The 23,915-nt window shown below is 45.7% G+C and overlaps 1 protein-coding gene and 1 long non-coding RNA gene across 2 annotated transcripts in view; one reads left to right on the forward strand and one right to left on the reverse strand.

The window, feature by feature from the left end:
- The window catches only part of LOC132381345 (uncharacterized), a 67,908-nt gene extending 45,760 nt beyond the window's left edge, over positions 1-22,148 (reverse strand). Inside the window, 4 exon segments of the mRNA XM_059950717.1 lie at positions 9,377-9,691; positions 10,958-11,260; positions 21,522-21,947; positions 22,057-22,148. Coding sequence (XP_059806700.1) covers positions 9,377-9,691; positions 10,958-11,260; positions 21,522-21,947; positions 22,057-22,102 — 1,090 coding nt within the window. The 5' untranslated portion in view covers positions 22,103-22,148.
- The window catches only part of LOC132381350 (uncharacterized), a 116,502-nt gene that overhangs the window by 85,453 nt on the left and 7,134 nt on the right, over positions 1-23,915 (forward strand). Inside the window, exons 2-3 of the long non-coding RNA XR_009508012.1 lie at positions 7,747-7,848; positions 17,826-17,927. This is a non-coding gene — a long non-coding RNA (uncharacterized LOC132381350). The remainder of the gene's footprint in view (positions 1-7,746; positions 7,849-17,825; positions 17,928-23,915) is intronic.

Here is a 23,915-nt window from a genome sequence, read left to right on the forward strand (position 1 = left end):
ATGGACCCAGATATTAAGGGTTTCAGAGTTAATCAGGAAGAATACAAGATTAACTTATTTGCTGATGATGTTCTACTTTATTTAACAGATCCATTACATTCACTACGCAAATTATTTTATAGATTAGAAGAATATGGGAAAATATCGGGTTATAAAATAAATTGGGATAAAAGTGAAATTTTACCTCTTACTAAAGGAGATAATAATCAATGTCGATTAATAACTCAATTTATATGGCCAGCAAATGGTATAAAATATTTAGGTATAAGAGTTGATAATGACATAAAAAACTTATACAAATTAAATTATTTACCACTTTTGAAAAAAATTCAGGAAGGTCTTGATAAATGGATGGCATTACCAATAACATTAGTAGGTAGAGTAAATACTATAAAAATGAATATATTCCCTAGACTACAATATTTATTTCAATCATTACCAATACAATTACCCCAGAAGTTTTTTCAAGAGTTAAACAAATATGTGAGGAAATCTCTCTGGAAAGGTAAGATGTCAAGAATATCGTTGGAAAAATTGACATGGAAATTTGATCTAGGAGGATTACAACTTCCAAATTTTAAGAATTATTATAAAGCAAATCAACTTAGATTTATTGCATCTTTTTTCGAGAAAGATAAACCGGCATGGGTTAGAATAGAACTAGATAAAATAGGAGAAAACGTACCAGATGATTTTATACATAAATGGGAATCTAAATGGATACGGGAAAAGAAAGAATCTCCTATATTAAAACATTTGATTGATTTATGGAATAAGATAAATGTTGATGATGAGACAAAAAAATCTTTATTAGCAAAGAGATCTTTAATTCAAAATAGATTTATTCCTTTCACAATGGACAATCAACTTTTATATAATTGGATTCAAAAAGGGATTAGATATATAGGGAATTGTTTTGAAGGAGGTATATTAATGTCATTTGATCAATTAAAGAATAAATATAAAGTATCAAATAACACTTTATTTTGTTACTTTCAATTAAGGGCTTATTTAAGAGAAAAATTAGGTCAAACAATGTTATTACCGAAACCTAATGAAATAGAAATTTTAATTCAAAAAGGAAATATTAAAAAAATTATATCTTGTATGTATAATTTGATTCAAAAACAGGCAATTAAACAAGGAATCCATAAGTGAAGACAAAAATGGGAAAGTGATTTGAATATTAAAATTGAAGAAACAAATTCGTCAAGACTATGTCTTGATAGTATGACAAATACAATAAATGTTCGGTTAAGATTAGTGCAGTATAATTTTCTACATCAACTATATATTACACCACAAAAAATAAATAAATTAAATCCAAACTTATCAGATCAGTGTTTCTGATGTAACCAGGAAACTGGTACTTTTTTACATTCTACATGGTCTTGTTCTAAAATTCAACCTTTTTGGACAAATCTAAGACTCTTACTGGAACAAATTACAGGAACACAATTTCCTCATAATCCAATATTACTCTTATTAGGTGATATTGAAGGGATAAAACCAAAACTCAAGCTAAATAAATACCAGAAAGAATTTATAAAAATTGCACTGGCAGTAGCCAAAAAAGCTATTGCAGTTACTTGGAAATCGGATACATATTTAAGTATAGACTCTTGGAAGAAAGAAATCTATGGTTGTATTCCATTAGAAAAAATTACTTATAATTTAAGAGATAAATATGAAACATTTCTGAAAATTTGGAGCCCTTATTTACAAAAGACAGGATTAAATCTATAGATGCTCTGAAGATGAAACAATTGGTCATTTGGGGAAAGAAATAAATATACATATTAAAGTTTTTACGAATTCCATGGAGCATGTGGAGATCTTCCAACAACTAGACAATCTTTCTTTCTTTCTTTTTTCTTCTCTTTCTCTTTTTTTTTCTATAGGGCAGTTGGGGGGAGGGGTTAAGGGGAGGGGGGAAGGGTTATATACATTTTTTTCATACTTCATTTTGTAACTACTTAAAAATGCAATAAAAAAAGTTTAAAAGAAAGAGGAGTGAGGCAGCAAGTCCCTCTCTTCTAGAGCAATCAGTGTCTTTGATCAATTTTTGGGTGTCCAGTCCTTTGGATTAATGTCAGGTTTGCCTGATTGCACTCACGTGAAGTTTTTGAGGCCGCCTCCCAATGTACTATCATGAGATGCCAGAGGTACTTAATGAATACTTTGTTTCAGTATTCACTGCGGACAAGGTGACTGTAGGGAATACTTGCAGTGGACTGAAAAGCTTGAGCATGTATATATTAAGGAAGAAGATATGCTGGAGCATCAAGTTGCATAAGTCTCCGGTACCGAACGGGGTGTACCCTAGGCTACTGTGGGAAGCGAGGGATGAGATTGCTAAGCCTCTGGCGATGATCTTTGCATCATCAATGAGGATGAGAGAAGTCCGGAGGATTGGAGCATTGCGGATTTTGTTCCCTTATTCAGGAAAGGAAGTAGGGATAGCCTAGGAAATTATAGAGCAGTGAGTCTTACTCCAGTGGTTGGGAAGTTGATGGAGAAGATCCTGACAGGCAGGATTTATGAACATTTGTAGAAGCATATGATTAGGAACAGTCAGCTTGGCTTTGTCAAAGGCAGGTCATGCCTTATGACCCTGATAGAATTTTTTCAGGATGTGACTGAACACATTGATGAGGATAGAGGATATGGATTTTAGCAAGGCATTTGATAAGGTTCTCCATGCAAGGCTTTTTGAGAAAGTAAGGAGGCATGGGATGCAAGGGGACATTGCTTTAAGGATCTAGAACTGGCTTACCCACAGAAGGCAAAGAGTGGTTGTAGACAGGTCATATTATGCATGGAGGCTAGTGACCAATGGTACAACTCAGGAATCTGCTCTGGGACCCCGTATTCTTTCTGATTTTTATAAATGACCTGGATAAGGAAGTGGAGGGATGGGTTAGTGAATTTACTAATGATACAAAGGTTGGGGAGATTGTGGATAGTGTGGAGGGCTGTCAGAGGTTACAGTGGTACATTGATAGGATGCAAAACTGGGCTGAGAAGTGGCCGATGGTGTTCAACCCTGTTAAGTGTGAGGTGGTTAATGTTGGTAGGTCAAATATGATAGCAGAATATAGCATTAATGGCAAGACTCTTGACAGTGTGGAGGCTCAAAGGGATCTTGGGGGCCAAGTCCATAGCACACTCAAAGCTGCTACGCAGGTTGACTCTGTGGTTGAGAAGGCATACAGCGCATCGGCTTCATCAATCGTGGGATTGAATTTACGAGCCAAGAGGTAATGTTGAAGCTATATAGGACCCTGGTCAGATACTACTTGGAGTACTGTGCTCAACTCTGTTAACCTCACTACAGGAAGGATATGGAAATCATAGAATTGGTGCAGAGGAGATTTACAAGGATGTTGCCTGGATTGGGTAGCATGCCTTATGAGAATAGGTTAAGTGAATTCGGCCTTTTCTCCTTGGTGCGATGGAGGTTGAGAGGTGACCTGATAGAGGTGTACAAGACAATGAGAGGCATTGATTGTGTGGATAGTCAGAGGCTTTTTCCCAGGGCTGAAATGGCTCGCACAAGGGGGCATAGTTAAAAGGTGCTTGGAAATAGGTGCTGAAAGTTTTTTTACTCAGAGTGGTGAGTGTGTTGAATGGGCTGCTGGCAGCGGTGGTGGAGGTAGAAATGATAGCGTCTTTTAAGGACTCCTGGATGGATGCACGGAGCTTAGAAAAATAGGCCATGGGTAAGCCTAGCTAGTTCTAAGGTAGGGACATGTTCTGCACAGCTTTATGGGCTGAAATGTCTGTATTGTGCTGTAGGTTTTCTATGTTCTATCATCAGTTCACTTACATTGAAGCTCTCTGCACTTTGTGTACACCATTTACACACTCGGTCCCCTTTTGCTCTTTGACATTTAGTGTGGAGGCTGATTGTGTTTGTGTCACGGTTGAGTCCTTCAGTGAGACTGTGAGTCAGTGTCTTTGTCTGAAGAAAGAGCAGATGTAACACACACTGTCCAGTCTGACTGGGACGGATCATCTGACAAAGTATGATGTGTATTTCTTAACCTATCTCATGTCAGTAAGATTATGAGCAAATTTCATTTAAAATACAAAATCTGTGAAGTAGTCTAGATGATCATTGGTGTCATGTAATATCACAAATATGCATACCTAGGTGTACACTGTAGGGTTACTGAATTGTGAATCTCAGTTTGATCAGCACTGATGTTGTTAAACATGTTTTCTGCAGTTTTCTCAGTTATGTCCCATATCAGCCTGGTCTTGATGTTTAGCAGTCCCTGGGAAATGCAATCCCCTCATAAAACCTGACAGAGTCATGATCGCTCGACTTATTGCTGAATGCTGGTGTTATTCCACAGGAAGCATATAACTCTGTCAAAGCTTGGGTAATTCTATCAAAACATTCTCTGCTGTGACATTCCTTGGGATCATTGTGTTTCCCTCTTGGCCAAGGAAACTGGAATTGGGATCTGAGTCACACTGAAGCAACAATGTACACAAGTAAATGAGTGCATGGACGACCAGAAACACAAGAGATTCTACAGATGCTGGAAAACTTGAACACACAGAAAACACTGGAGGAATTCAGCAAGCCAGGCAGCATCTATGGAGGGAAATAAACAGTCAATCTTTGGGGCTGAGAGATTTCACTGGTACTGGAAAGGAAATGGGCAGAAGCCAAACTAAGAGGTGGATGGAGTGGAGAGGAATACATTCTGTCAGATGAGAGGTGAGACCAGATGAGGGAGAATAGGTGTTAATCGGGGAAGTGGGTATGAAATAAGAAGCTGGTAGGGGATCAGTGAAAGAGATAAATGGCAACGCAGAAGGAATCGGATTGGACAGTGGACCATGGAGGGAAGTGTTTATGGGGGGGAGGGGGGAGCCAAATGGAGATAATGGGCAGGTGAGAAGTGAAAGAAGTGAAGGCATGAGGGTGTACCTAGTGGGGGAAGAGAAAAAAAAGAGGAGAATAAAGGAAGGGGAGGGGGAATGGTTGGTGAGATTACTTAATTTTGCAGAAATAACATTCACATCATCAGGTTGGCAGATATCTGGATGGAATACGAGGTGTTGCTACTCCAACCTGACTTTGGCCTCTGTCAAGCAGTGGAGGAGGCCATGGACAGACATGGCAAAATGAGAATGGGTAGACAAACTGACCAGAAGGATATTGGAAAGTTGAAATTTGGCAGGGCAAAGTAGAAAGTTTGTATTGTGTATTCTTCTCTTTCTGAAAAACCTCAGTCCCAATGGATACCAGGGCCAGGTCTAAAACCCAGTAAATGGATTATAATAAAATTCATTAATGAATTGTATACACGTGTTCTGCTTGCAAGGATAAGTGCCAGGAGGGAGATCAGTGGGCAGGGATGAATGGACAAGGGAGTCCAAGGGACAATTGCAATCCCTGTGGAAAGCAGAAAGTTGTGGGGTGGGTGAAAGGAATGATGTGCTTGGTGGTGGGATCCTGTTAGACGTGGCAGAAGTTACAGAAAATTATGTGCTGGATGCAGAGGCTGGTGGGGTGGTTTGTGAGGACAAGAGGAACCCTATCGCTGGTCAGATACTGGGAGGATGGGGTAAGAGTAGACATGCGTGAAATAGAACAGATGTGGTTGAGGCCAACGTAGATGGTGGAGGAAGGGTAGTCCCTTTGAAAAAGGAGGAAAACTCCTTCATTCTGGAATGAAAAGCCTCATACTGAGAGCAGATGTAGTGGAGATGGAGGAATTGAGAGAAGGGGATGGTGTTTTTACAAGTAACTGGGTGGCAAGGGGTATAGTCCAGATAGCTACGAGTCTGTGGGTTGATTATGTACATCAGTGGATAATCTGTCTCCAGAGACAGAGTCAGAAAGATCGAGAAAGTGGACGGAGGTGTCAGAAATCAACCAGGTAAATTTGAGGTCTGAGTGGAAGTTGGAGGCAAAGTGGATGAAGTTGAAGAGTTCAGCATGGTTGCAGGAAGCAGCATCGATGTAGTTGTCAATGTAGTGTAGAAAACGTGTGGGATGGTCACTTGTGTAGGCTTGGAACATAGACTGTTCCACATAGCTGACAAACAAGCAGGCATAGCTGGGACCCATGTGAGCGCCCATGGCTACCTCTGCCCACAGTGTACAAGTGCTGCACCTGCCCCACACCTCCTCCCACCATTTATGGCCCCAAACAGGCCTTCTAGGTGAGGTGACACTTTACCTGTGAGTCTGTTGGGGTTAAATACTGTGTTCAATGTTCCCGGTGTGGCCTCCTGTACATCAGTGAGACCCGACGCAGATTGGAAGACCACTTCGCTGAGCACCCACGCTCCATCCACCAGAAAGATTGAGATCTCCCAGTGGCCACTTCCCATTCCCATTCCAATATGTCAATCCATGGCCTGCTCCACTGTCGTGATGAGGCCATACTGAGGTTGGAGGAATAACATTTTTTATTCCATCTGGGTAGCCTCCAACCTGATGGCGTTGTCATCAATTTCTCAAACATGTGGTAATGCCACCCACCAACCCCGTCTTCACCATTTCCCATCCTCTTTTCCCACCTTCACCTTATCTCCTTGCCTCCCCATCACCTCTGTCTGATGCTCATCCTCCCTTTTCTTTCTTCCATGGACTTCTGTTTCTTTCACTGATCAAATTCCCAGCTCTTTACTGTATTCTTCCCCCTCCAGGTTTCACTTATCACCTTGTGTTTCACTCTTCCCTCCCCCCAGCTAGTAAATCTGCTCCTCAGTATTTTTTCTTTAGTCCTGCTGAACGGTTTCAGCCCAAAATATCAACTGCACTCATTTCCATAGATGCCGCTTGGCCTGCCGAGTTCCTCCAGCATTTTGTGTGTGTTGCTTGGATTTCCAGCATCTGCAGATTTTCTCTTGTTTGTGATATCTTATCATTTGTTTAAAATAATAATCCTATATTACATTTAAGACATGATTTTCAACAAGAAGTAACTTGTAACTGATTACATACCTGACACACCAGGCCATGAATCCCCAGTCAGATTTCCAGCAGGACCCGATGTATGTGGTAGAGTGTGGCATCAGCTCTGGAGGCATCTGTCACTCAGTAAATCCCAGGGTACAGTGGCCTGTGGAACTGAAGGACTGACTCCAGTGTAAGTGGCTGAACACTGGTTGTCCCCTTCAGACTGCCAGCCACAGCCAACACCATTTCACCCACACTATCCTCAGCTTCCCGGGTACACGGTACCTCAGGAATAGGCTGGTCAGCTGAGGTCCAAGGAACCTCACTGCTCTTCATCGATGCCAACCCCTGACAGTAGGGGAATTGCTGGACCAAATACCAGGGACCATATGGATGACTTACAACTAACTCGTGTCTGTCTATTTACCTGCTTCACAATCAGGATTCAGATGAGGAGTTCCCAGTGGTGGGGAGCTTTAGGAATTGCAGGCTAAAAGTGAACGTTCTTTTCCAACATCACCCAAACAAGACTAGATTGTCATGTTGTAGTTCAGTTTGTGGGAACAAGATACAGACAAGTTGGAGGTTTAGTCCCCTCTTATGAAGTGACACAGTGCAAATGTACCTGCTGGGTTCGGAAAGGCTCTGGGATGTTCTGGGCTTGTCGAAGTCAATGAAAACAAATTGTTTTCATCAAAATAAATTCAATAATAATAAATATTCAAAACTGGAAGCAGCATAGTTGCCAGAAATCAGACTGATAGAGTTTGGTGAAATATCACTGATGTGAAACATTAACTCTGTTTCTCACCCCACAGATGTTCCCTGAGCTGCTCAGTGTTGGCAGTGCAGGAGGCACAATAATGTCAGTCGGTGAGATTTGCAGCTGAGGATCTTTTACATCCCGGGACCAGCAGGTGGTAAGTAGAGTTCTGTCTGGATCAGTGTTCCTCTGGGTCTTTATAAAAACACCCAACAAACTGACAGCAGGGTGCTGGGGTGAAGAGGGGAACTGGATCTGGGTGGGTCACAGGGTGCTGGGGTGGAGGGGAACTGGATCTGGGTGGGTCACAGGGTGCTGGGGTGAAGAGGGGAAATGGATCTGTGTGGGTCACAGGGTGCTGGGGTGGAGGGGAACTGGATCTGTGTGGGTCACAGGGTGCTGGGGTGAAGGGGGGAAATGGATCTGGGTGGGTCACAGGGTGCTGGGGTGAAGAGGGGAAATGGATCTGGGTGGGTCACAGGGTGCTGGGGTGAAGAGGGGATCTGGATCTGGGTGGGTCACAGGGTGCTGGGGTGAAGAGGGGAACTGGATCTGGGTGGGTCACAGGGTGCTGAGATGAAGAGGGGAAATGGATATGGGTGGGTCACAGGGTGCTGGGATGAAGAGGGGAACTGGATCTGGGTGGATCAGTTGAGAAGAAATTTGCATTGGAATAACACTTGGGTATTTGTACAAAATGATTGATGGAGAATCTGCAGATTGGGGGAGGTTCAGTCTGATTTTAGTCTGTGTTGTAGTAAGTGGATACAACATTGGGTGGTATGAACAACTGGTGGGCAATTTTGTTTATTCATCCTTTGGGATCTGGACTTTGCTGGTAAAATCTGAATGAATTACACATCTGAGCTGCCATTCAGAGGGCATTTGAAGACAAACACATTGATGGGTCAGGAGTCATAAATAGGCTCGAAGGGTTCAAAGGCAGAGGGAGGGAGCATTTTGAAGGCTATTATCAAGGAATTCCAGAGTGTCTGTCCAGTGAAATGGTCTGGATTCTCCTCAAGTTATGAAATTATTACCAGAGATACAATAGTTTCTATGGTGAAGCTTTTGCATTATGTTGGTTGAGAGCAGAAAACAAATCAAAGATTGGCTGATTTTATCACCAAGCCAGATTAAAAGGAATAGGATGTTGTCACCAAAGACAAAGGACTATCTGGTGTTCAACTCACTACTCTATGAGGTTTCACTCACCTCAGCACTGAACTGACTCTGCAGCTGCGGCCTGCAGCCATCAGCACTCACCTCAGCACTGAGCCTGGCTCCGTGGCCGTGGCCTGCAGCCATCGGTCTCCTGGACCGGTTGCAGTGCTGAACTGGTGACTTGGCTGTGGATTTACTTCAGGGGATTCTGCGGTTCAGGTTCTGTGGATTGTTTGTTTGAATTTTTTTTTATTGTTTGCCCAATTTGTTCTTTCTTTTCCACACATTGGATGTTTGACTGTGAATTTTATTGTGTTTCTTTGTTTTGTGACTGCCTGCAAGAAGAGAATCTCAAGGTTGTATATGGTGCACATACTTTGATAATAAATGTGCTTTGTACTTTGAAATTTATCAGTTCACGCACATAACTAAACCAGGGCTGCACCGTGATTTAGTGTTGACCTTGAATTCATAGCACAATGTAAACAATTTCAATAATGGGCTGAGTCCCAGGACCCTACCTGGGACGTTCTTCACTTGCTTCTTGATACGGGTGTTGGAGGGGGGATGATTCACTGTACAGCTGAAGACTGATTCTGTATTCCACTCCTGTAAACTCATGGTCAGGAAGTGTCTGGTACTGAAAGTCCACCCTTGCTCCAGAGCGGTCGGTGTAGCGCCGGTGTTGGAGGTGATCACGGTGCTGCCTTTCTCCCAGATGACATTTATTTGGTCCGGGTAGAATCCAGAGACCACACATTCCAGTGTGGCCATTTTCCTTTTCTTGGTCTCTTCCTGTGGAGGCAGCAGACTGACCTTGGGACTTTTTATCTGGACTGGAATAGACAAGAAAACAAAAGAAATGTCAAACAACACACACAAAATGCTGGTGGAACACAACAGGCCTGGCAGCATCTATAGGGAGAAGCACTGTCGACGTTTCGGACCGAGACCTTTCGTCAGGACTAACTGAAAGGAAAGAAAGTAAGAGATTTGAAAGTAGTGAGGGGAGGGGGAAATGTGAAATGATAGGAGAAGACCGGAGGGGGGTGGGATGAAGCTAAGAGTTGGGAAGGTGACTGGTGAAAGTGATATTGAGCTGGAGAAGGGAAAGGATCATGGGACGGGAGGCCTCAGGAGATTGAAAGGGGGTGTGGGGGCGGGGAGAAAGCACCAGAGTGAGGTGGAGAACAGGCAATCAACTAAATATGTCAGGGATGGGGTAAGAAGGGGAGGAGGGGCATTAATGGAAGTTAGAGAAGTCAATGTTCATACCATCAGGTTGGAGGCTACACAGCCGGTATATATGGTGTTGTTCCTCCAACCTGAGTGTGGATTCATCTTTACAGTAGAGGAGGCCATGGACAGACATATCAGAATGGGAATGGGACGTGGAATTAAAATGTGTGGCCACTGGGAGATCCTGCTATCTCTGGCAGACTGAGCGTAGGTGTTTTTAGCGAAATGGTCTCCGAGCCTGCGTCGGGTCTCGCCAATATATAAAAGGGCACACCAGGAGCACCGGACGCAGTATACCACACCAGCCAACTCACAGGTGAAGTGTCGCATCACCCGGAAAGACAGTCTGGGGCCCTGAATGGTGGTGAGGGAGGAAGTGTAAGGGCAGGTGTAGCACTTGTTCCGCTTACAAGGATAAGTGCCAGGCGAGACATCTGTGGGAGAGGATGGGGGGGACGAGTGGACAAGGGAGTGTAGGGAGCGATCCCTGAGGAAAACAGAAGGGGGGGAGGGAAAGATGTGCGATAGTGGGATCCCGTTGGAGGTGGTGCAAGTTACGGAGAATTATATGTCGGACCTGGAGGCTGGTGGGGTGGTAGGTGAGTACAAGGGGAACCCTATCCCGAGTGGGGTGGTGGGCAGATGTGGTGAGGGCAGATTTGCGGGAAATGGGAGAGATGCATTTGAGAGCAGAGTTGATGGTGGTAGAAGGGAAGCCCCTTTGTTTAAAAAAGGAAGACATCTCCTTTGTCCTGGAATGAAAAGCCTCATCCTGAGGGCAGAGATGGAGGAATTGTGAGAAGGTGAAACATTTTGGCTCAGGTAACTATTGTTGGCGATTTAATCACTGGTCTCTTGCCCACCTTTGGTGCCTTTAGTTCGTGCTGACACTCGGGAAGATGAAGGAGATTCCTGAGCAGAGCACTCGTACTCCACCCCACTGAACCACTCCTCCACACTGATCTGGAGTTCGCTGAGCACTCTGTGTCGGGACCCGTCCCTCTCCGCTTGATGTCTGACAGGTCCACTAGTTTTCTCATTCCCGCCCACATGCCAAGAGATGTGGATATCTTCGGGATCTGTACAGAGAACCGTGCACTTCACGGTAGCCGTCTTGTCGATCCATATCTCTTCAATGTTGGGATTTTGAATAAAGACAGACAATTCTGTGGATTAGAAATTGAAATGCTCAGAATCTTAATGGAAATATTTCTATGGGTTGTGTTAGGTCAACACAGATCATCAGTACATGACAGCTGCATTTAATGCAAACAGAATAACAGAAACACCCAGAGCTGAATCGTGTGACTCATATTCCTGTAACTTTTGATGCAGAAAAGCAAATCAGAACAAAGGATAGGTTTCGTATCCCTTTCTAATAACTGTACCAGTTGGTTCACTGTGAGACGGAGCTGTGTGAGACAGAGAAGCATGCAGATTTCTCAGCAGAGACACAGCTCAGTATATTATTTGCTTGGAGACTCAGTGCCATTGATCAGTAACAATGAACACTGTGAATCAATGAGAATCTCTTTCTCCATCTGGGCTGAGCCTGGGATTCACTCAGTTTAATAACTTCACATCCCGACATCCCAGTCTTACTGTGGGTGTGCCTCTCCTCATCTCTGCAACCTTCACCACCCACACAAACTTCAGAAAACTTCATATTCTTTCAACTCTGCTCACTCATACACCTGCACTACTTCTGCTGGTGCCTGTGGTTTCAACATTCTTGCTTAGAAACACTAATGCCCCTGTATCTCTTAAATTGAGCAGCCAGAGTGTATTCTGAAGTTGCTCTACTGATGAACTGGGAAAATGAGTTCAAATCCCAACCTGGTGGATGGGAGTTTAAATTCAATTCATCTGTGCTTTTTGGAATAAATAGAGGATTAAGGAAGTATTGGCAGATTATTCTTTGTCGATCTTTCTAGCAGCAACAGCGTTGAAAGTTAATCACCTTCAGGAATAAGGCAGCAAGTCCCTCAGTTCTAGAGCAATCAGTGATTTATAAGAAATGATAAGTGATGAGCTCTTTGATCAATTTTTGGGTGTCCAGTCCTTCGGATTAATGTCAGGTTTGCCTGATTGCACTCACGTGAAGTTTTTGAGGCCGCCTCCCAATGTACTATCATGAGATGCCAGAGGTACTTAATGAATACTTTGTTTCAGTATTCACTGCGGACAAGGTGACTGCAGAGAATACTTGCAGTGGACTGAAAAGCTTGAGCATGCATATATTAAGGAAGAGGATGTGCTGGAGCTTTTGGAAAGCATCAAGTTGCATAAGTCTCCGGTACCGAACGGGGTGTACCCTAGGCTACTGTGGGAAGTGAGGGAGGAGATTGCTAAGCCTCTGGCGATGACCTTTGCATCATCAATGAGGACGGGAGAAGTCCGAAGGATTGGAGGGTTGCGGATGTTGCTCTCTTATTCAGGAAAGGAAGTAGGGATAGCCTAGGAAATTCTAGACCAGTGAGTCTTACTCCAGTGGTTGGGAAGTTGATGGAGAAGATCCTGACAGGCAGGGTTTATGAACATTTGTAGAAGCATAATGTGATTAGGAACAGTCAGTTTGACTTTGTCAAAGGCAGGTCATGCTGTATGACCCTGTTTGAATTTTTTCAGGATGTGACTGAACACATTGATGAGGATAGAGCCGTAGATGTATATGGATTTTAGCAAGGCATTTGATAAGGTTCTCCAGGCAAGGCTTTTTGAGAAAGTAAGGAGGCATGGGATCCAAGGGGACATTGCTTTAAGGATCTAGAACTGGCTTGCTCACAGAAGGCAAAGAGTGATCGTAGACGGGTCATATTATGCATGGAGGCCGGTGACCAGTGGTGTAACTCAGGGATCTGTTCTGGGACCCCTATTCTTTCTAATTTTTATAAATGACCTGGATAAGGAAGTGGAGGGATGGGTTAGTGAATTTACTAATGACACAAAGGTTGGGGTGATTGTGGATTGTGTGGAGGGTTGTCAGAGGTTACAGTGGGACATTGATAGGATGCAAAACTGTGCTGAGAAGTGGCCGATGGAGTTCAACCCTGATAAGTGTGTGGTGGTTAATGTTGGTAGGTCAAATATGATAGCAGAATATAGCATTAATGGCAAGACTCTTGGCAGAGTGGAGGATCAGAGGGATCTTGGGGGCCAAGTCCATGGCACACTCAAAGCTGCTACGCAGGTTGACTCTGTGGTTAAGAAGGCATACGGCGCATTGGCTTCATCAATCTTGGGATTGAGTTTAAGAGCCAAGAGGTAATGTTGAAGCTATATAGGACCCAGGTGAGATACTACTTGGAGTACTGTGCTCAATTCTGTTAACGTCACTACAGGAAGGATATGGAAACCATAGAATTGGTGCAGATGAGATTTACAAGGATGTTGCCTGGTTTGGGGAGCATGCCTTATGAGAATAGGTTGAGTGAACTCGGCCTTTTCTCCTTGGAGCGATGGAGTTTGAGAGGTGACCTGATAGAGGTGTACAAGACAATGAGGCATTGATTGTATGGATAGTCAGAGGCTTTTTCCCAGGGCTGAAATGGCTAGCACGAGGGGGCATCGTTATAAGGTGCTTGGAAGGATGTGCCGAGGAGATGTCAGGGGTAAGTTCTTTTTCTCAGAGTGTGATGAGTGTGCGGAATGGGCTGCCAGCAGCGGTTGTGGAGGTGGAAACGATGGGGTCTTTGAAGGTCTCCTGGATGGATGCATGGAGCTTAGAAAAATAGGCCATGGGTAAGCCGAGGTGGTTCTAAGGTAGGGACATGTTCGGCACAGCTTTGTGGGACGAAATGTCTGTATTGTGCTGTAGGTTTTCTATGTTCTATCATCAGTTCACGGACATTGCAGCTCTCTGCACTTTGTGTACACCATTTACACACTCGGTCCCCTTTTGCTCTTTGACATTTAGTGTGGAGGCTGATTGTGTTTGTGTCACGGTTGAGTCCTTCAGTGAGACTGTGAGTCAGTGTCTTTGTCTGAAGAAAGAGCAGATGTAACACACACTGTCCAGTCTGACTGGGACGGATCATCTGACAAAGTATGATGAGTATTTCTTAATCTTTCTCATTTTACTACGATTACGAGCTATATTCTTTTAAAATACAAAATCTGTGAAGTAGTCTAGATGATCATTGTTGTCATGTAATATCACAAATATGCAAACCTAGGTGTACACTGAAGGGTCACTAAATTGTGAATCTCAGTTTGATCAGCACTGTGATGTTGTTAAGCATGTTTTCTGCAGTATTCTCAATTATGTCCCATATCAGCCTAGTCTTGATGTTTAGCAGTCCCTGGGAAATGCAATCCCCTCATAAAACCTGACAGAGTCATGATCGCTCCACTTATTGCTGAATGATGGTGTTATTCCATGAGAAGCATTTAACTCTGTCAATGCTTGGGTAATTCTAACAAAACATTCTCTGCTGGGACATTCCTTGGGATCATTGTTTTTCCCTCTTGTCCAAGGAAACTGGAATTGGGATTTGAGTCACACTGAAGCAACAATGTACACAAATGAATGAGTATGGACAACCAGAAACACAAGAGATTCTACAGATGCTTGAAAACTTGAGCAACACAGAAAACACTGGAGGAATTCAGCAAGCCAGGCAGCATCTATGGAGGGAAATAAACAGTTGATCTTTGGGGCTGAGAGATTTCACTGGTACTGGAAAGGAAATGGGCAGAAGCCAGAATAAGAGGTGGGTGGAGTGGAGAGAAATACATTCTGTCAGATGAGAGGTGAGACCAGGTGAGGGGGAATGGGTGTGGATGGGGGAGGGGGTATAAAATAAGAAGCTGGTAGGGGATCAGTGAAAGAGATAAATGGTGATGCAGAAGGAATCAGATTGGACAGTGGACCATGGAGGGAAGTGTTCGGGAGGGGGGAAACCAAATAGAGATAATGAGTAGGTGAGGTGAAGGCATGAGGGTTTACCTAGTACGGGGGAAGAGAAAAAAAAGGAGAATAAAGGAGTGGGAGGGGGAATGGTTGGTGAGATTACTGAATTTTGCAGAATTAACTATTCACTTCATCAGGTTGACAGATATCTGGATGGAATATGAGGTGTTGCTACTCCAACCTGACTTTGGCCTCTGTGGAGCAGTGGAGGAGGACATGGACAGACATGTCAAAATGGGAATGGGTAGACAAACTGTCCAGAAGGATATTGGAAAGTTGAAATTTGGCAGGGCGAAGTAGAAAGTTTGAATTGTGTATTCTTCTCTTTCTGAAAATCCTCAGTCCCAATGGATACCAGGGCCAGGTTTGGAACCCAGTAAATGGATTATAATAAAATTCATTAATGAATTGTATACACGTGTTCCGCTTGCAAGGATAAGTTCCAGGAGGGAGATCAGTGGGGAGGAATCAGTGGGGACAAGGGAGTCGTGTAGATTGCAATCCCTGTGGAAAGCAGAAAGTTGAGGGGTGGGTGAAAGGAATGATGTGCTTCGCGGTGGGATCCTGTTAGACTTGGCAGAAGTTACAGAAAGTTATGTGCTGGATGCAGAGGCTGTGGGGTGGTAGGTGAGGACAAGAGGAACCCTATCGCTGGTCAGTTACTGGGAGGATGGGGTAAGAGTAGACATGCGTGAAATAGAAGAGATGTGGTTGAGGGCAACGTTGATGGTGGAGGAAGGGAAATCTGAAAAAGGAGAAAACCTCCTTCATTCTGGAATGAAAAGCCTCATACTGAGAGCAGATGCAGCAGTGATGGAGGAATTGAGAGAAGGGGATGTTGTTTTTACAAGTAACAGGGTGGCAAGGAGTATAGTTCAGATAGCTATGAGTCTGTGGGTTGCTTATGTACATCAGTGGATAATCTGTCTCCAGAGATAGAGGCAGAAAGATCGAGAAAGTGGATGGAGGTGTCAGAAATCGACCAGGCAAATTTGAGGCCTGAGTGGAAGTTGGAGGCAAAGTGGATGAAGTTGAAGAGTTCAGCATGGTTGCAGGAAGCAGCATCGATGTAGTTATCAATGTAGTGTAGAAAACGTGTGGGATGGTCACTTGTGTAGGCTTGGAACATAGACTGTTCCACATAGCTGACAAACAAGCAGGCATAGCTGGGACCCATGTGAGCGCCCATGGCTACCTCTGCCCACAGTGTACAAGTGCTGCACCTGCCCCTACACCTCCTCCCACACAACCATTTATGGCCCTAAACAGTTCTTCTAGGTGAGGTGACACTTTACATGTGAGTCTGTTGGGGTTAAATACTGTGTTCAGTGTTCCCGGTGTGGCCTCCTGTACATCAGTGAGACCCGACGTAGATTGGAAGACCACTTCGCTGAGCACCCACGCTCCATCCACCAGAAAGATCGAAATCTCCCAGTGGCCACTTCCCATTCCAATATGTCAATCCATGGCCTCCTCCACTGCAGTGATGAGGCCATACTGAAGTTGGAGGAATAACACTTTTCATTCTGTCTGGGTAACCTCCAACCTGATGGCGTTGTCATCAATTTCTCAACCATGTGGTAATGCCACCCACCAATCCCTCTTCACCATTTCCCATCCTCTTTTCCCTCCTTCACCTTATGTCCTTGCCTCCCCATCACCTCTCTGGTGCTTCTCCCCGTTTTTCTTTCTTCCATGGACTTCTATCTCTTTCACTGATCAACTTCCCAGCTCTTTACTTCATTCTTCCCCCTCCAGGTTTCACTTATCACCTTGTGTTTCTCTTTTCCTTCCCCCAAGCTATTAAATCTGCTCCTCAGTATTTTATTTCTAGTCCTTCTGAACGGTTTCAGCTCAAAATATCAACTGCATTCTTTTGCATAGATGCTGCCTGGCCTGCTGAGTTCCTCCAGCACTTTGTGTGTGTTGCTTGGATTTCCAGCATCTGCAGATTTTCTCTTGTTTGTGATATCTTATCATTTGTTTAAAATAATAAACCTATATTACATTTAAAACATGATTTTCAACAAGAAATAACTTGTAAGTGATTACATACCTGACACACCAGACCAAGAATCCCCAGTCAGAATTCCACCAGGACCCGATGTATGTGGTAGAGTGTGGTGACAGCTCTGGAGGCATTTGTCACTCAGTAAATCCCGGGGTACAGTGGCCGGTGGAACTGAGGGACTGACTCCAGTGTAAGTGGCTGAACAGTAGTTGTCCCCTTCAGACTGCCAGCCACAGCCAGCACCATTTCACCCACACTGTCCTCAGCTTCCCGGGTACACGGTACCTCAGGAATAGGCTGGTCAGCTGAGATCTGAGGAACCTCACTGCTCTTTATCAATGTCAACCCGTGACAACAGGGAAATTGCTGGAACAAAGACCTGGGACCATTTGGATGACGTACAACTAACTAGTGTCTGCCTATTCACCTACTTCACAGCCAGAAATCAGATGAGGAGTTCCCAGTGGTGGGGAGCTTTAGGAATTGCAGGCTAAAAGTGAACGTTCTTTTCCAACATCACCCAAACAAGACTAGATTGTCATGTTGTAGTTCAGTTTGTGGGAACAAGATACAGACAAGTTGGAGGTTTAGTCCCCTCTTATGAAGTGACACAGTGCAAATATACCAGCTGGGTTCGGAAAGGCTCTGGGATGTTCTGGGCTTGTCGAAGTCAATGAAAACAAATTATTTTCATCAAAATAAATTTGGTAAAACAAAACTGGGAACAGCATAGTTGCCAGAAACCAGACTGACGGAGTTTGGTGAAAGGTCACTGATATGAAACATTAACTCTGTTTTCACCCCACAGATGTTCCCTGAGCTGCTCAGTGTTGGCAGTGCAGGGGGCACAATAATGTCAGTCGGTGAGATTTGCAGCTGAGGATCTTTAACATCCCGGGACCAGCAGGTGGTAAGTACAGTTCTGTCTGGATCAGTGTTCCTCTGGGTCTTTATAAAAACACCCATCAAACTGACAGCAGGGTGCTGAGGTGAAGAGGGGAACTGGATCAGGGTGGGTCACAGGGTGCTGGGGTGCAGAGGGGAACTGGATCTGGGTGGGTCACAGGGTGCTTGGGTGGAGGGGAACTGGATCTGGGTGGGTCACAGGGTGCTGGGATGAAGAGGGGACCTGGATCTGGGTAGGTCACAGGGTGCTGGGGTGAAGAGGGGAACTGAATCTGGGTGGGTCACAGGGTGCTGGGTGAAGAGGGGAATTGAATCTGGGTGGGTCACAGGGTGCTGGGGTGAAGAGGGGATCTGGATCTGGGTGGGATACAGGGTGCTGGGCTGAAATGGGGATCTGGATCTGGGTGGGTCACAGGGTGCTGGGGTGAAGAGGGGAACTGGATCTGGGTGGGTCACAGGGTGCTTGGGTGAAGAGGGGAACTGGATCTGGGTGGGTCACAGGGTGCTTGGGTGAAGGGGATCTGGATCTGGGTGGGTCACAGGGTGCTTGGGTGAAGGGGATCTGGATCTGGGTGGGTCACAGGGTGCTGGGGTGAAGAGGGGAACTGGATCTGGGTGGGTCACAGGGTGCTTGGGTGAAGAGGGGAACTGGATCTGGGTGGGTCACAGGGTGCTGGGGTGAAGAGAGGAACTGGATCCGGGTGGGTCACAGAGTGCTGGGGTGAAAAGGGGATCTGGATCTGGGTGGGTCACAGGGTGCTGAGGTGAAGAGGGGAAATGGATCTGGTTGGGTCACGGTGCCGGGGTGAAGAGGTGAACTGGATCTGGGTGGGTCACAGGGTGCTGGGGTGAAGAGGGGAACTGAATGGGTCAGCTGAGAAGAAATTTGCCATGGAATAACACAGGTATTTGTACAAAATAATCGATGGTGTATCAGCAGATCGGGGAGACTTGGTCTGATTTTAGTCTGTATTGGAGAAAGTGGATGAAACATCGGGTAGTATGAACAACCGGTGGGCAATTTTGTTTATTCAACTTTTGGGATCTGGGCTTTGCCGGTAAAGTCTGAATGAATTACAGATCTGAGCTGCCATTCAGAGTGCATTTGGAGATAAACACATTGAAGGGTCAGGAGACATAATTAGGCTCAAACGGTAAGGATCAGAGATCTCCTTCCCTGAGGGACGCCAGTAAAAGTGAGGAGTCATCATTACTAATGACTAGATTTAAAAACAATACCAACTATAAAGATGTTGGAAATCTGACCGCAGATCCAAACCTGTTGCAGAATATGATGAACGGAGTTTAAATTTGTCAGTTTTGTTGTGGTGGTATCCGTGGACTGTTCATCCATCCCTCTGCACTACTCATCTGCTTTGATGTACTGCCCTGTTTCCCATCACTCCGAATCCAACCTTGTGCCTGTCCATTGGATCACTGTGTCCACGGTGTCCTGGACAATATTTCTCCTTCAATAACATCACCAGAACAGACTGTCCCCTTGCAGTTTGTGGATTCTGCTGTGTGCAGAGTGGCTCCACATTCCCGACTCCACAACAGGGCTGGACTTAGAAACTACCTGTCAAGCCGTGGGGACAAGGGTGCTGGGGAAGGACCCACAAGCAGGCCACAAACACTTCTTTCTTGGGTATAATAAAACACATTTATAACTCGCTACACAGAAGATCGGAAAATCGAGGACAAAGAGGAACACGAACCTTAGACTAGGGGACTAGTTACTAGGATCGCCGTGGATCTTGGACTCGGACAGGGGGAGCAATGGGTAGAAAGTGGGAATCCCCGCCGGGCAGCGTCAGTCCGGGCGGACCTGCCCGACGGCGGCAACGGGTAGGAAGGGGCAGTCCGGGCGGACCTGCCCGACGGAGGCAAATTGCTGGTTCTCCGATGCGGGCTGGATCACTCTGACTTGTCGTAAAGGATTCTTTAACGCTCTAGCACCGAACGGCTGAAGTCGTGGGGAGATTACCTTGATTGCCGAGCTCAAGGGACGCGTGAAGCGGAATTAGACGGGAACAAGGAGTCAATGGTCCGGATCGCAATCTAACTAAATTCAAAGGGGAACCGATCCGGAACATGACACTACTTCATTGCCTGTGAAGAGCTCGGGGACACCATGAAAGGTGTCTGTAAATGTCAGCACTTTATCTCGCAACCACTTTTACTGAATCACCGTCAACACTGGTTAATGCAGGAAAACACATGTTAAACAAACCCAGTCGAGGGATGGAAAAGGGCAAGAAATTAGAGCAGTTGCTCTGTCTGTGAACTGAGAATAAGCAGTTCATTTGAAAAGTGAAGTTCAACTCGTGTCCCGTGAGCGTGTGATGGGACAGATTGGGGGGAAGCTTCACTCTGTGTCTAACCTCTGCTGCCTCCGCCCTGGGAGGGATGGGACAGTGCAGAAGGATCTTTGTATCTAATCTGCGGCTGCCAGGACAGGACATGGGAGCTGGAATCTGCATTTAACTCATGCTCTGTGTACCCTTGGGTGATTGTTGGAATCCCTTTGAGGAAGAATTTCCCAGATTTACAAGATAAATACTGATTCCATTGAATGACAGAGCAGAGAGTGAGGCCATTCATCCGATATTGTCTGTGCTTTCCTTTAGCTGAGCAAACCCAATAAACCCATTGGTCTCTCTGCTCTTCCCTGTATCCCTACAAAAGGCGGATCTCCTGTTCCCTCTCTACACTCACTATTGGCCACCACCATCATTCAGGCGGTGTGTTCCAGATCACAAACGTTCATCAACAAACCTTCCCTTAAATGCTCGCCTATTACACATTATTGACTTGAACGCTTCCCTCCCCACCCCACATGCACCACTCACTCTCTCTCCCCCCACCCACCAATGCAAGGCTGCCCGGAATGTGTAAAGGAATTGTGATTTCAATTCCCTGCCTTACCTTTCCTGCACCACTTCCCCACTGCCTTCTCACTCCAAAATTCTTCCCCACCATACCCATCCTCCTCACCCATCAGGGAATAAAACTAAAACCTTAATCCCATCAATTAATCCTGGGATATCGCCGATACTTTTGCTGCATCCCGGGACGGACCTCAGGCCGGACATTACATTGAGCCATCAACCAGATCATACATGTGTAACCATTCCCTCAGATTATGTCTCAATCCCATTACCTTCAACATGAAAGCAGCCGACAGTAAAACCCGATCCCAATAACTTGACACGGAACAGATCCATTGTTGTCACTGACAGGGAACGAGTTCAACTGCACTGAAACGCTCAGCCCCTGAACGTGGCTTCAGTTGGTGCTGAGGATCAGAAGCCAGACTTGAACCAAACACTGAGCTCACTCAGCACAACCGGCCGGTGTCAAGACACAGTCTGGTGACAAGATCCGACCCCATTCCCCTGAGCCTGTTCCCGGTCTGTGGACAGTTCACTGGTGGGGTGCGGTATGTACCCTTGTACTGTTACTGGGCTCTGGAGAAACCCGCCGGTTCGGGGAGATTCATGTACTCGCTCTAAATATCTCACTGATTTCAGTTCGCCAAAACCGTCAATAAATAAAATTCTAGTGCGTGAAGATACAATTGAGAAGTTGGTCTTACCTGAAGTCACCAGCGAGGTTCCTCCTCCCCAGTAATAAAGACCGCTATCGTACCCAATCCCTAGTACAGTACTATCACAATACCCTGCACTGTACTGCCGTATAGTATCCCACTTCTCGTAATAGCAGCCCTTCACACAGTAATAGGTGGCCGTGTCGTCCACTCTCAGGCTGTTCATTTGCAGATAAAAGTTGTTGCTGTCCTTGGAAGCGGTGAACCGGCTCTGGACTCCAGGCGCGTAATACTTGTAACTTTCACTATAATACGATACCAACCGCTCCCTCTCTTTCCCGGGAACCTGTCTCACCCAGTACATGTAGCAGCTGCTGATATCGAACCCTCTGACCGCACAGGTCAGTCTGTGAGACTGACCAAGCTTTACCACCGCTGACCTTGGCTGTCTCAGTACGATCTCGGACCGCACGCCTGTCAATAAAAAAGAACAGAAATTAATAAAATGTTCCACGGGCAGAGGTTCACAAAGCATCCGAGAAACAGCCGGTCCCGGGTGGGCGACAAGCCGCGGGACACCCACCTGCCAGACAAGACAGGAGGAGACAGAGATAAGGAGCGACCCCCATCGCCCTGAATACTGAGCCGGACTTGGACACTGTTGAGATCGGCGGCTTCAGCTCAGGCCGGCTTTGTCCGGAGCCGCATTGAGCGCTGTTTAAATAGGGATGTGGGCTGTGAGTGAGAGAGGGAGCCGCGGTTTGAACAGGCTCTCACACACTGAAATCAGAGGCGCAGCTTCCTGTCCCCGCCCACAGCAGCGATTTCAATTCCCCAAAAGATGTTTGTCTCTGCAACAGGCGGCAGGTCAGCGGCAGGGACCAGATCCGGATTAAAGATCTGTCACATTCTGCTCGATTCATCAATTTCAGCGATAAACAGTTTGTGTAAAATGAAAAACACAGAATCCTAGCGAGGGACGATGAGAGACACCAGTCATTTCACAGATATCGCTCAGTTATGGGCAAATATCCTCCTTAGTGACGGTCTGAGAAAGACTGGTCTGTGTAGGAAAATGTATTAAGCAACAAAAAAGAGTTACCACACAATCTTCTGACTGCACCCAATCCACAATGTTAAACAGGGATCCCTGGTTGGAATATACACTGACTGATCAGTAATTTTAACTTTCCGTTACAAGTGGGCGTTGGGAGCAGACCCAAGTGCAGGACACAGACACTGAGGTAGTATAAGCAGTGGTTACTAGGAAGGCCAGGGAGCGAGGACAAAACTGTCAACATGGACTTAAACGTTGGATAACAAACCAGTAAACCGTGGACTCGGACTCGGACTCGGAACTCGGATCTTGACTTGGACTTGGAATTCAGATCTTGACTTGGAACTTGGCTGGGACTCAGAGCCTGGAAATGGAACACAGCTTGGAGCCTGGAACTGGAACTAGCACCAGGAGCCTGGACTTTGACTAGGACTTGGGCAACGAGGAGACAGAATACCCAACTCGGAGTAGTGGCAAACAGACGAACCTACTCAGCTGGAAGGACTAGGACAAGGAAGAGATAGAAACCCAACTCGAAGTAACGGCAAACCGCCGGATCTACTCAGCTGGAAGGACTAGGTCAAGGAAGAGATAGAAACCCAACTCGGAGTAGTGGCAAATGGCTAGATCTACTCAGTTGGAAGGACTTGGACAATGAAGAGCCAGAACAACTGAATGACAGTCCATAAGCATCTAGGCTTGGAGTGGCGGAAAAACGGCCTGCAACACACAGCTGGACGGCCGGCTCTCGAGTCGACCCCAGGAACTTGACTCGGGCTTGGAACTTGACTCGACTCGGGCTGGGAACTTGAGGAGACTCGGGCTCGGCAGACGATCCCTTATTCCCAGCGGCTCGGAGCATGCATACCACATAGGGCTACGGTGAGCAATTCTCAGCCTGGCATGAAACCTACAGGATTTGCATCCCGACTCGGAGTTGCAGCAAGATGACCAGCATCTCAGCTGGGTACGAAAACGACTGAATTCACTAAGCAGCCCCAGGAACGGAAGCAACTTAGAGTTCATGATTCTTGGCGGCTCCGGTGATTGTACAGACTTCTCAGCAGCCTGGAGTGTGAATCACTGGACTGGCTTCTGGTGATGGTCCAGCACTGAATAGCTGTCCCTGGATCCTTTTAAGCTCCCGGTTTTGAAATGCAGATCAGGTGCCTTAATCAAGGCTCCCAACGGAACACGGGGAAAAGGAAATAACTGGAATGAGGAGTCCATGGACCAGACTGTGACACTGTCAGACTTGACAGCATGAATTTCAGTGCCAGGTTCCTGTCTAAAAGCGGGACATCTGAGCACAGACTGGTGTTTCTGAGTCCTTGAGGAAAATATCTGTCAATAGACAAGATCAACACAATGTGGAATCAGCTGGC

This window comes from Hypanus sabinus, chromosome 26, assembly GCF_030144855.1.
Source record: "Hypanus sabinus isolate sHypSab1 chromosome 26, sHypSab1.hap1, whole genome shotgun sequence".
In the NCBI taxonomy this organism is placed as follows: Eukaryota; Metazoa; Chordata; class Chondrichthyes; order Myliobatiformes; family Dasyatidae; genus Hypanus; species Hypanus sabinus.